Source organism: Python bivittatus, unplaced genomic scaffold (assembly GCF_059951505.1).
Source record: "Python bivittatus isolate LINGU-HERP-01145 unplaced genomic scaffold, Pbiv_v1 ctg000960_np1212, whole genome shotgun sequence".
Taxonomy (NCBI): domain Eukaryota; kingdom Metazoa; phylum Chordata; class Lepidosauria; order Squamata; family Pythonidae; genus Python; species Python bivittatus.
Genome location: NW_028277124.1, coordinates 12266308 through 12279344, shown reverse-complemented (window position 1 = coordinate 12279344; position 13037 = coordinate 12266308). Strand labels below are relative to the sequence as shown.

At 40.4% G+C, this 13037-nt stretch overlaps 1 protein-coding gene across 1 annotated transcript in view; it reads right to left on the bottom strand.

Moving 5' to 3' along the window:
* Positions 1 to 2321: 2321 nt before the first annotated feature.
* Positions 2322 to 13037, bottom strand: part of LOC103059310 (ADP-ribosyl cyclase/cyclic ADP-ribose hydrolase 1) — a 42214-nt gene continuing 31498 nt past the window's right edge. The window contains exons 7-9 of the mRNA XM_088131492.1: positions 5264 to 5350; positions 4180 to 4250; positions 2322 to 2622 (exon numbers count right to left, since the gene is read on the bottom strand). Coding sequence (XP_087987618.1) covers positions 4187 to 4250; positions 5264 to 5350 — 151 coding nt within the window. The 3' untranslated portion in view covers positions 2322 to 2622; positions 4180 to 4186. The remainder of the gene's footprint in view (positions 2623 to 4179; positions 4251 to 5263; positions 5351 to 13037) is intronic.

Sequence of the window (13037 nt, the reverse complement as noted above, 5' to 3'; positions counted from 1 at the left end):
GTATTTTTCTGTGTTATTTAGCACTGATTCTTCCACATTAGGTGGAAAGGAATTATTCTGAATATACCACTTTTATAACAAATTCATTTCAAACAATTTGTTTAATGTGTGCTAAAGTTTGTTTGACATAATTTTGTAATCTGTGTTAAAGAAAACCCTCTAATGCTTTTAAAAAAATGTCACAAAATAAACCTTGCAGGCATCAAAATATTTTTTCATATGTGCATTCAGCTACCTGCTTAATTCAACTGCAGATGACATTTTTGCACAGATTAGACTACTTAAGAAAACAAGCTAGAAGAAAATAATCATTTAGATTTGCTGGAGTAAATCCAGGGCTGTATGTTCACATGCACATCCAGAAACCACTGTACAGAAAATGACTTAAGACTGTGAAATGAGAAAGGATAGCCATGGGATGAATGCATAGAAATAAAAGAGCAGTTGTATCAGGCAGATCACCCACAAAAACTGAGCAAACAAAGTCTCTTCCCCAGTTGGACATAAAATGCCCCCATTTACTGTGGCTTCTGCTTCTTGGATTAGCCATGTGCAGAGTTCCGTCCAACCAGGACAGAAGGTAATGTGATGACATCATCAGAACCAGAGGTGTCTGCAGAATACAGTCCTAAAAAAGAGGCGGAGCTTCAACTGTACTGCAGTGACCACCATTTTGACTTTTTTGACCACAATCTGTGCATACCCCCGACTAGACCACAATAAAGAAAAGCACAGGTTTCACTCAAGCAAAAGCCACTGGTGATTTTGAAAAGTGCTGAACATCAACAAAACTGGTCAGAAAAGACAACTAGAAATGAAACCCTTTCATCTGAGCACAGTGGCTAAGGGGTGCATTGTTACCTGCATACCAGTCGGTTAAGGATAAACCTCAGTTTTTGTTTTAACTCGTGTAGATATCTGTAAGCCCCAAAGCGTCAATCACATTTAAATGTCATCCTGATTATGGATCTCAGAAACAACTGCCAAAAATCAGAAGGTGCTATAAGCTGTTCTTCAACAAGAATGATTGATTTTTTTTTTTAAAGGATTCATACAGAAAGCCTGTATTAAATAATTCATTTCACTGTTCTGGAAATATTTCCTAATACTGCAGTATGTTTGCATATGTCCGTGATAAAATGACTATGGGCTGGATGAAGCTCAGTGAGAATTAGAATACCTGTTTCTAAATAACAGGAAAAAAGGGAGTGTCAACCACTTTATTGAACGTCATAATTGTTCAGCAGTATCGTTTCATTGTTTAAATAAAAGAACTGAAAAGAGCAAGGATATCAAAAAGTATGAAAGCCCAAGCATTCATAGATGAATAATTTATTTAAGGAAATAAATAATAAGTAATGAAATCAATAACTGCAAATGTCAGAAGCAAACATTAGGAATGACTACGTACAACAGTCTGCAGACTCAAATTTTGCCGAGAATGCTGAGTTTGAATTTAGGGAGATTTTTATGGCCATTTCAAACAGAGATGAAGTTCAAACCCCCTTATTATGGAAAATCATCTTGTAAAATGACCAGTAGATGCCCATCACAATAAGCAATGCTGTATTGTGCAAAGGTTATGTTAAGTTAAAGAATGTTAAGCACTCAGCTATAAAAATTAATGATTGGAAAGAAAAAGAAATCAAAGGAAATCTAATTCACACCCAGTCCACTCACTGGATCTTTTGAACACCTTTTTGTCCTGGTTCTTCTGTTTAAAATAGAGCTTCTCCAACTTTCTGACCCCCTAAAATGATAAAGGGGCCCAATGAATTCAGACAAAGTGGGAGTCGTTAAAATCTGCTCTGGGTTTTGCTTAGCTTTGCAACCCTCCCCACCCTAGAGAGCTGGAGTTTTTTCTCTTTATTACCCTTTTCTTTTCAGAATTCAAGGCACCCTATTGGGAGGAGTCTCCCCTCATTTTAATCCCGATGCAACAACAATCCTGTGCGCTAGGCTGGACTGGGAAGGAGGGATTAGTTTACGGAACACTGTTGTTGGACTCAAATTTAGGTCTCCCCAGTCCAAGTTCCATGCTTTAGACTCTGCCCTTGGCTAATTTCATAAAGACTTGATAACGTAATAGATCACAGCTCTCATGGTTGGTATAAGATCAAGGTTTTCTTAAAGGCAGCGATAGCATGCTAGAGTTTCCTCTCGGGAGTCAGCTGCAACTTAGAATTAGTTCCCTTCTTGGAACTACTCCTGGTTATCTTGCTTGGCACTTAATGGGGGGGGGGGGGGAATCAGAGAAAATGGGAGAAAATATAAATGGAACACAATGATTTATTAAAATATTTTGTTATCTTTATTAGCAGCAACAAACAATAGACACATGAGAAAGAAGTAATACAAATGGAACAAAAAAAAAATGATATTTAGCAGTGTTTCTCAACCTTGACAACTGTAAGATGGGTGGACTTCAACTTCCAGAATTCCCCAGCCAGCCATGGGGAGTTGAAGTCCACACATCTTACAGTTGCCACGGTTGAGAAACACTGCTCTAACTTCTTGGGTGGTATAAAAATATCTGGTAGAAAGCAGCTCTCTGCATTACATGATCATATTATCTGTTGGATCTCTCTAAATCTGATGAGAGTTCACTCTTCTGTCTTCCCCCTGTAGAGAAACCAGAACAATAGAAAGGGCGGGGGGGGGGAGTTCGTTATTAAAACGATGGAGGAATGTGTATTTCATGGAGAAGTAAGCTGTACCTTATAACAGAAGTCAGACTGAGAATGCTTTGCATGATTTTTCTTGACAACACCAAGGAGAAAGATCAAACAAATGTTGTTTTGATTAAAGAGTGAGGTGGTACAAACAGTCACATTTCCTGCCAGAATGCAAGCAGGGAGGCCCATCCTGGCAAATGGGGAAAGCAGCCAAGTTGTTGCTCTACTACAGCCACCCTGTTTCTGTCTCTCCAGCTTTCATATCATTAACTATTAAGGTTGTTCATGCTTCAAAAATGATTTGGGCCTCGTATAGGAACACCACCTTTCTGCTGTTCACAGGCATCTGCAGGAGGGATTAAAAATGTCAAGGTAGCAACCATGGCCATGTGATTGAAGTCCCACCCCCGTTTAACCTGGAGAACTTTGCAAGTGCGGTTCTGACCACCATCTTGACTTTTTTGAACCCTCCTGCGGACGGCCCTGCCCCTGTTCGTTAAAGCAGGTCTTCTTTTGACAAGCTTCAGCACTAGCCTGAAAAGAAAAACCACTGCTGTTTTAATTTTAATGAGTGGATTCCTTAAAGCAGCTACCTTTTCCAGGTTCCCATAAAAGTCTTTTTAATGATTAACAGAGAGATGCTGGGCTTGCATAACATCCAAAGCACTGCAGAGAGTTGGACTACAAGAACCTCGTGGGGTCTTCCAGCTCCATAATTCTGTGATTCTATGGAAGGAGCCCATCATTTGTTTTCACTACCACTTGATAATTTATGTTCTTACCAAAAATGTGGCCCCCACCATTGGCCATTGTCTCCCCCCCCCCCAGGTCTTTGGGGTTACTGCAGTATTTCTCAACCTTAGCAATTTTAAGATGCTGGCTGGGGAATTCTGGGAGTTGAAGTCCACATATCTTAAAGTTGCCAAGGTTGAGAAACACTGGGTTACTGGCTGTCTTAGTGGGCAGAGCAATTTTTGACGTGCAACTTTTGACTTTTTTGACATGCAACCTTTTACGTTTACTATTCCCTGTGGACATCCCAGAGGCAGGAAGAAAGTTGGGAGTTCCTGTCCCCTGGGATCCAGCTGCTGATGGCCACAGATGAAAGGCACCCTCGTTATCTTCACCATGGCCCCTCAGGATCAGTAGCTGAGCTTATTAACCTCAGAAGTTAATTAGTTTAGAGGGAAAGATTGTCTGAAGGTTCATGTTATCATTGGAAGACTAGTGGTGGCTTTGATCTCTGAAAGACATAGCCCTCGCATTTGGAAGTGACCTCTAATTAGAATATTTTTATTATTTTTGGAAAGACTTAAATCACCACGAGTCATTTTCTTATTAATTTGCAAAGCATATGCAATATCCCTTTACCAATGCAACCAAGGGTCATCCAAGACTTTGCATATGGCTACAGCTCTATTACGATCTTCTATTTTTCTAGTTCCTCCTTTATAAATTATATGCTATACTCCATTCTGTATTATATCTAGCTCAGCAACAATACCATGATTTCAGGAGCAAACTGCGCAGGCGGTGTGGTTGGGGTTTCTAGTACACTGAAGCAACTGTGCCGGCCTGTTGTAAAACAGTAACAAAATACACAAATAAATCCACATATATATGGCAGGTATCTTAGTCAACTACAGTCTCCAAAATTATAGGGTACATCCACCCAGAAGATGTACAGATCTAATTTATCAATGTCTTCACAACATTAGAAAAGTTTCTAGTTATTGATATAAATAGAATAGGACATTTTTATGTACACTGTTATGAGGCAAACTTATGGAACACAGCTTAATTTTTCAAAATTTTCAATTTAATAGACAAAACGCAAATAAGAAACAAAGAAAAAATACAGAGCAAACAAAAAAGGCGGCTATTCTGCATGAGAGAAATCATCCAAACTATTTTTGAACGCAACACTAAAACTTCACCACAGACATAAACTTAGTCTGTCTCTCCATCACATCAGTAGAGAGCTCGCTCATAAATGGAAAGTGAACACACATCCAAGGTTGTAGGTTTGGGGTCAAACTATCTTTCCAGCACTGAATAATGATTTGTTTGGCTATTTCCTCCTAGATAATCCCATAATTCTTTATATGATGAAAAGTTTCAAGTTTGGGGTCCATCATTCAAAAATGCATTTGAAACTTTAATCTTTGATCTTGATGACACCATATTAATAAACTTATGGAAAAGCTGTTTATGAAAGCTTTGATTCCCCCACCTATCTACATGTTGCTTATCTGATTCTGTATATGTACACATTACAACCATATACTGGAATTATTTTCATACGATTTATTGTGACCTCTGGGAATGTTGATCAGTGAGGGAGGAGCAGTGGATATAACCTTTATCATTTGATTCCTTTTCTTTTATTGCATTAACTTTTATTGCATTAACTGTAGTTTAAACAGTATCCTTAAAGATTACAATGACTGATACCCGTTAATTAAAATAATAATAATATCTCCAAGTGATAAAGCAGAAACTGTTTTTCTTGAGGTTTCTGTGGACGAAAATTCTGCATCATTTCTGTAACGTTTATGTTGTTAACTTAACCGATGCACAGAAATTACCTGTAATTGTCTTCGCAGGACACACTTATATTATGGTTTTTCAAGATCTCTTTCAACTGTGCAATGGAATGTCCTGTGCAAGATTCCCTGGCGAGAGAAACCCATTATACGTCAGTTCCAAGTACTTATCGTCTCTGTAATAGTCACAGGAGGTTGCATATAAGAAACAGCAAAATCCTTCCAGAACATAAAAACTTGGTGCCTGGTTCCTGAATACATATGTTTAAAATGTAAAAAACTGGTGAGGCCCCATTTGGAATACTGCATCCAGTTCTGGTCACCACAATATAAAAAAAGATGCTGAGGCCCTAGAAAGAGTGCAGAGAAGAGCAACAAAGATGATACGGGGTCTGGAGGCTAAATCCTATGAAGAATGGGTAAAGGAACTGGGTATGTTTAGCTTAACAAAGAGAAGACTGAAGGGAGACATGATAGCAGTCTTCCAATACTTGTAGGGCTGCCACAGGGAAGAGGGTGTTGATTTATTCTCCATAGCACTGGAGGGAAGGACAAGAAGCTATGAGTGGAAGCTCATCAGAGGGAGATCCAACATGGAAATAGGAGGAATTTCCTGACAGTGAGAATTATTAAGCAGTGGGACAGCTTGCCTCCCAGAGTTGTGGGTTCTCCATCACTGGAGGTTTTCAACAAAAGATTGGCAACCATTTGTCCAAGATGGTATGAGGACTGCTGCCTTGGGTAGGACTAGAAGACCTCTAAGGTCCTTCCAACCCTATGATTTTATGAAAAATCACCCTACTGCCTTCAGGGTAGGGGAGCAAGGCCCACAAGGCTGAGAGTCTGTCCCGCGCCCTCTGTCCCTAAGGTCTAACTACCTCATTTCTGAGAACCTGAAGCAGCACTAATCAGTCTTGCCCCCAACATCCACCTTTTGAGTGAACCCAGGAAAAGGCTTCAGTACAAATATACAGAGAGGGTTTTTTTTAATTGCAAGCATTTTTTTTCTCCTTATACTGCATTGCGCATATAGATGCCACGTTTGCAATATTTGCAGAGGGTTTTGCAGCATCACCAGTACAATTACAGGAAATGTAAAATCAGGCTCAACTGGGAGTGGAGGGTGGAGATCCAGAACAAGAAATGGGAAAAAGAAAAGAACAAGACATGAAAAAAGCTATGGATCCTAAGGTTTAGATTAATAACTAAGGGGATCCTCAGAAGTTTTATACAATTTCAGAATATAAAAGAAGTTACTGTAAATATATTTTTGATCCTCGCTCTGTGTATTTTTTTAAAGGTTCTTCTTTTCATCATGACTCTACTTTTTTGTTCTTTCCATGCTACCCTCCTTTCTAAGCCCCTTTCTTGTTCTTTTTACAAACCCAGCCTAGATTATTGAAGTAATTCTCATTATCCAATATGGCAAAAGAACAGGGATGATCAGAACCCTTATCCCTTTTCTCACTCATCTATTTTTATTTCCTGGTTTTCTTTTCTTTCCCTTTTTTATGTCTCAGGGTTACTTTGGAATAATAATAATAATAATAACAACAACAACAACAACAACATCATCATCACCACCACCACCACTACTACTGTTTGTCATTGCATTGATTCCTATGTCAACAATACTGAACAAGTCAGGCCATGGCTATCAAACATCAAAAACATCTGCCAGGTTATCTCACTTCCCTTATATGGACAATCTGAAGCTGTATGGAAAAACACCATCTGAAATGGAATCACTGCTCAACACTGTCTAAATATACGGCCAAGATATTGTAGTGGAGTTTGGACTGGACAAATGTGCCACCCTTGCCATCAACAGGGGGAAAATAATAAAAACTGAGGGAACCAAGATGCCCTATGGAAATAACATCAAGAGTCTGGATGAAGAAGATCACTACAAATACCTGGACATCCTTCAAGCTGACAGCATCAAGCACACTGAAGTCAAGAAGAAGATTAGTTGTGAATACATCATGAGAGGAGTGAAGAAGATCTTAAAGTCTAAACATAGTGGAGGAAATTCCATCAAGGCAATTAACATCTGGGCACTTTCAGTCATTAGATACACAGCTGGAATAGTGGACTGGACTCAAGCAGAACTAAAAGCCCTGGATAGGAAGACCATAAAAATAATAACAATGAATCATGCCCTTCATCCTTGCAGCGATGTTGACAGACTCTACTTACCAAGGAGCATATGTGGGTGTGGAATGTTAAAAGCACACCAGATAATTGAAGAAGAAAAAAGGACATTGGAAGAATATCTGAAGGACAGTGAAGAAGATCCACTGCAGCTAGTATACCATGAAGGCTTACTGAATACCAAAGAAACCAAACTGGCCTATGAGAAAGATCAAATTGAGAACAGAAAAGAGACATGGCAAGGCAAGGTATTACATGGCCAGTACACAAAAAAACTAGCAGGTAAAGCAGATAACAACAAGACCTGGCAATGGCTAAGAGCAGGAAAGTTGAAGAGAGATGGAGGAGCTAATTCTGGCTGCACAAGACCAAGCCTTAAGAACAAATGCATATAAAGCCAGAATTGAGTAGACAGCAACAGAGAGCAAATGCCGTCCCTGCAAAGAAGCTGAAGAAATAGTGAGCCTCCTAGTCAGCTGCTGCAAGAAGATTGCACAGACTGACTACAAACAATGACATGACAAAGTAGCAACAATGGTGCATTGGAGTATCTGCCAGAAACAACATTTGTCTGCAAGCAAGAACTGGTGGGACCACAAAACAGACAAAGTAATAGAAAATGAAGCAGCTAAAGTGCTCTGGGACTTTAGAATTCAAACAGACAAGCACCTGCCACACAACACCCCAGACTTAACAACTGTTGATAAGAAAGACAAAAAAGTCTGGATAGTGGACATTGCAATACCTGCAGACAGCAGAATAGAAGAGAAAGAACTGGAGAAAATCACAAAATATAAAGACCTGCAAATAGAAGTAGAGCAACTATGACAAAAGAAAGCAAAGATAGTTCCAATAGTTATAGGATTGCATTAGGTGCAATCCCGAAACATCTGGAGTGCCACTTGAACACAATCAATATTGACAAAATCATCATCAGTCAATTGCAAAAGGCAGCTTTACTTGGAACAGCTTACATCCTGAGATGATAACCTTCAACATCATCAAACAATAACATCTGCCTATCCCAGGTCCTTCGGAAGGACTCGATAGGTGGATAAAAGTGCCAAATCCAGTCTAAACATCTGTCTGACTCTGTGACTAATAATAATAGTAATAGTAATAGTAATAAAAAATACCGTACATCACTGCTGCATTTTAAGACAAGCAAAATCTATTCATGGGGGACAGAGACCTCTATTGGCAGAAGCCAAGAATGCAATAAAAAATCTAGGTTTCTACAAAGTGGGGATGGTATAGGATATAAGTTCGTGCCCCATGGTTGATGAAAACCTCAACAAACCATTAGCCACGTTAAGACCAAATGTGGTGTGTCCAAAGATGACTGGTCAGGCCAATTCGTGCACGGAATGTCCTGGTATATGCTGGGCAGACATGTGTAGGCACTGCAGTTGTTGCACTAATAGCTCTAGATTTGCGCAGCTCATGCTTGTTGTGCTTCCGCAGTGCGCCTTGCTTCGTAGGCTTGGCAGCCCTTGTGGATGAGGCCACACCAGGTAGGGCGGTTTTGTGCCAGCGTTTCCTAGGTGGTCAAGTCTATGTTAAACAACTTCAGGGAAGCCTTTAGTGTGTCTTTGTAATGTTTCTTCTGTCCTCCATGAGAACTTCTTCCAGCAGAGAGTCCCCAAAAAGGAGATGCTTGGGTATGTGCTCATCTGGCATACGGATGATGTGACCTGCCTACTAAGTCTGTGCTCTCACCAGCAATGTGTGGACAGATGGTAGACTTGTTCTAGCAAGAACTTCAGCGTCTGGTACTTTATCTTGCCTTCTGATGCCTAGTATTCTGCGAAGACAAATCACGTGGAAATGGTTAAGCCCATCTTGCATGCTTTTGATACACAGTCCACATTTCACAGGCATACAGGAGGGTAGTGAGTACCATGGCTCTGCAGACCTTCAATTTTGTTGCTGGATTAAGACCAATGTTCCCACACAGTGGAGCGGGGTCTACTGAAAGCAGAACTTGCCTTTGCTATTCTGCAGTTAACTTCTGTATCAATGGTCACTGCTCAAGAGAGGGTGCTGCCAAGGTAATTGTGCTGGTCCACTGCCCATAGTTTCTGCCCTTTAACTGTGATTCTGGGTTCTGTGTACAGTACATGTGGAGCAGGCTGGTGCATAACCTCAGACTTTTGAATACTGATGGTGAGTCCAAAGTTGTCACAAGCCATAGATAATTTGTCCATGCTGACTTGCATCTCTGGCTCTGAGTCAGCATTCAAAGTAAAGGAAAATGTTCTGAGAGACTTCCTCTTTGCCAAAGAGGAAGTCTTTCAGAACAGTTTCCTTCACTTTGGTAATAGATGGAAGTCTCCTCAGATTGAAGAACTTTCCATCCACTCTGTACTTGAGGCTGATCACTGTCCAGGAAGGCATCATTCAGCATGGCAGTAAACATGCTGAACAGTGTGGGTGCAAGTACACAGCCCATTGGTGACTGGGAATGCCTTAGAGGATTCTCTGCCATCCAACACCCTGGCCATCATGAAACTGGCATACCACCTGAATGAATTTGGCAAGGCAGCCAAATGTGGACATGATCCTTCACAGGCCTTGTCAGCTGACAGTATCAAAGGCTTTTGTGAGGTCAAGTTGTGCAGAGTTCATGATTCTGCTTCTGACATTTCTCCTGAAGTTGGTGCATAGAAAAATCATGTCAATAGTCCCACAACCTTTGTGGAAGCCACACTGCGACTCTGGCAGCAGGCCCAGCTCCAGATGACTGACCAGATGATTTAGCAGAACTCTTGCAAGGGTTTTTCCTGTGATGGAGAGCAGCGAGATTCCTTGGTAGTTGTCACATACTTGTCAAGTGGCTTCCTCTTGTAGAGGTGTACGATGGATGCATTTTTAAGTTCCTGAGGAATAGATCCTCGCTTCCAAAAATTCTGGAATAACTCATTGAGTTTCTCTATAAATACAGGACCACCGACTTTGTATATCTTTGCAGGTATGGTGTCTGCCTCTGAGGCTTTGCCATTGCATAGCTGGTTGACAGCTTTCGTGACTTCAGCTACTACCTGTGGGTCATCCATGGCACTGTTGATGTCAACCTGCCTATCACATTGTTATTAAATGATGGTCAGTTGAGGACAGCTTTGAAGTCTTCAGCCCATCTCTGCAGGATCTGAGTTTTCTCTGTAATGAGAGTTGTACCATCTCTACTCAGGAGGGGGGAACTCCCAAGAGACTGAGGTCCGTAGAGATTGTTAAGGGCTTCATAGAACCGTTTCAAGTAATTTCTATCAGTGTATCCCTATATTTTGTCTGCCCTGGCACTCAGCCAGGCATCTTGCATTTTACCCAGTTTATTCTGGATTCCTGTGACCTCTGGTAAAGGCATTTTTCTTGGCAGCTGATGATGAGTCCTGATGGACACAAGGAAGGTGATGCTTTTCAACAAGTAGATTGGATAGGAAAATGAATGCTCAAAGTCAAAAATAGTTTGCTGGAGAATTTAGGTTGGGATGACACAGACATTGTTACAAGGCCACATGCATAAAAAAGTGCTTCTTAAATAATAAATATAATGGTTTCTCTCTCTCTCTCTGTGTCTTTAAGTAGTTTTTGACTCCTGGCAACTGCCTGGACTAGTCCCTGTAGTTTTCTTGGTAAGATTTCAGAAGTGGCTTGCCATTGCTTCCTTACTAGGGCTGAGAGAGAGTGACTGGTTCAAGGTTACCCAGATGGCTTCATGCCTAAGGTGGGACTAGAACTCACAGTCTCCTGGTTTCTAGCCTGGTGGCTTAACCACTATACCAAACTGGCTCTCAATACAGTGGTTATTGTTCAGTAATAATGTACCCATTGTGTGGGTGAAGGTGTGTCAGCATGCTGCATGTACTTCCAAGTTGCTGGGATACAGGCAACATTGTATGTTGGCTTGCAAGGTAGTCTTTGGATCAGAGGCCGTAGCTTGCATAAATAGTGTGAGCATGCTAGAGTTAAACTGAGCATTAGCTGCACGTATGATACACTGGCCAAAATAGGGCAGGACTGATCAGTACTCTCCTTATTGTTAGCAGGGAATGCTACATGTGGTACAGGCATGAGATAGGCTGATAATTTAGTCTACACCTTCTCTAAATTAGCAAAAAGCATTAACTGAAAGCCTTGACTGACCAAAGACATGATGGGCAGTAGAAGTCTGTACCTACGGACCATCTCGTAACGATCATAGTGTATGGAAAATTGAGACTTGGGATGTAGGAGGAGTAAATGGTGAAGTAGTTGAATTAATTCATGAAATAAATGATGGAAGAATGGAAACACAGATATGTATGTGCCTGTGAAATGTAAAGGTAAGGATGTAACAGATCTGAATGAAGTTGGCCCCATCTTGTGGACAGAGTTGAGGAATATATGCAGAGAACTGAAAGCATAGAAAATTATGAATGGAGGAGCTAAAATAAATGCCAGAAACTATGGATTTGTGTCAGTGCCAGATTTAGATTTGGTGAGGCCCTAAGCTATATAAAGCTTAGAGGCCCCTTGTTAAACTACACTAGACAGTCTCACAAAGGTGCATACCAGAACAGGACCTTAGGTTACCTCAAAAAAAAAAATGAAAACATACTGCATATATGCCTTTTAACTACATATAAAGCCATTTTAAAACCACAGATAAAAATTTGCTGCATAAGATTTTAAAAACTACAGTAGACATAAAAGCCACATAAAATTCTAAAAGCCCCCCCTCAAAAAAGAACAAATCTGAAATTTTGTGAGGCCCTGCAGATTGTGCGGCCCTAAACCGTCACTTGTTTAGATTATGGCTAAATCCGGCATTTAGCATCTTCTAGAAGTTGTGAGTGTGTATGAAAGTAAGACTCCATAGATTGAAGATAGTTCTATATTATGCTCCAGTGAACAGTGATATGGAAAGAACCTGGGATGAGTTTGGGGGTCAAAGGCAATCTGGGGGAAAATAATTCTGTTAGATGACATGAATGGATGAATGGGAAGAAGACTAGAGAAAATAGAAAAAATGATTGGGCCATTCAGAGACCCAAGACTGAATTAAAATGGTAACAGATGAATATCTGCATAGGAAAAGGTCTGGTTTAAGCATAAGGCTATTCTCATGGATGCATGGCAAAGGAATGAAAATCAGTTTAAAGGCATGATTGATCTGATTGTGTCTGAGAAAGGTTGAGAGAAGTAGTGAAGGATACAAGGGTGATGGAGGTTCTGATTATGAGACAGATCATTCGTTGCTAGTGTCAACAGTAGATCTTGGAGTGAAAATGGACGTAGAAGGAAAAAAATAGAAAAAAGAGTAAAAAGTGGAATGAATGCAAAAATATTCTTCTATGAACAAATATTCAAAGATGGATTAATCTCCCTCAGGAATGAATAGAAAGAGGACATAAAGAAGAAAGACGTGGATGCTGCTTGGAAGACAGTGAAAAGAATTATGTTACAGAGAATCAAAGAAGCAAATGGAGTTATGCTAATGGGACATAAGGAAAAAAGGCTTGTGAAATGATGAAGTGAAAGAAACAGTGGATGGGCAAAAAGGCCGGTAAGAGGATGGCAGCAATGCGCACCAGGAGAGGAAGATAGTTGCAAAAATTGGTCAGTGAGAGCAAAGGAAGAGAAAATGCCAAGTGGCTTTGATGGAAATAAAAATGGTTCTGGA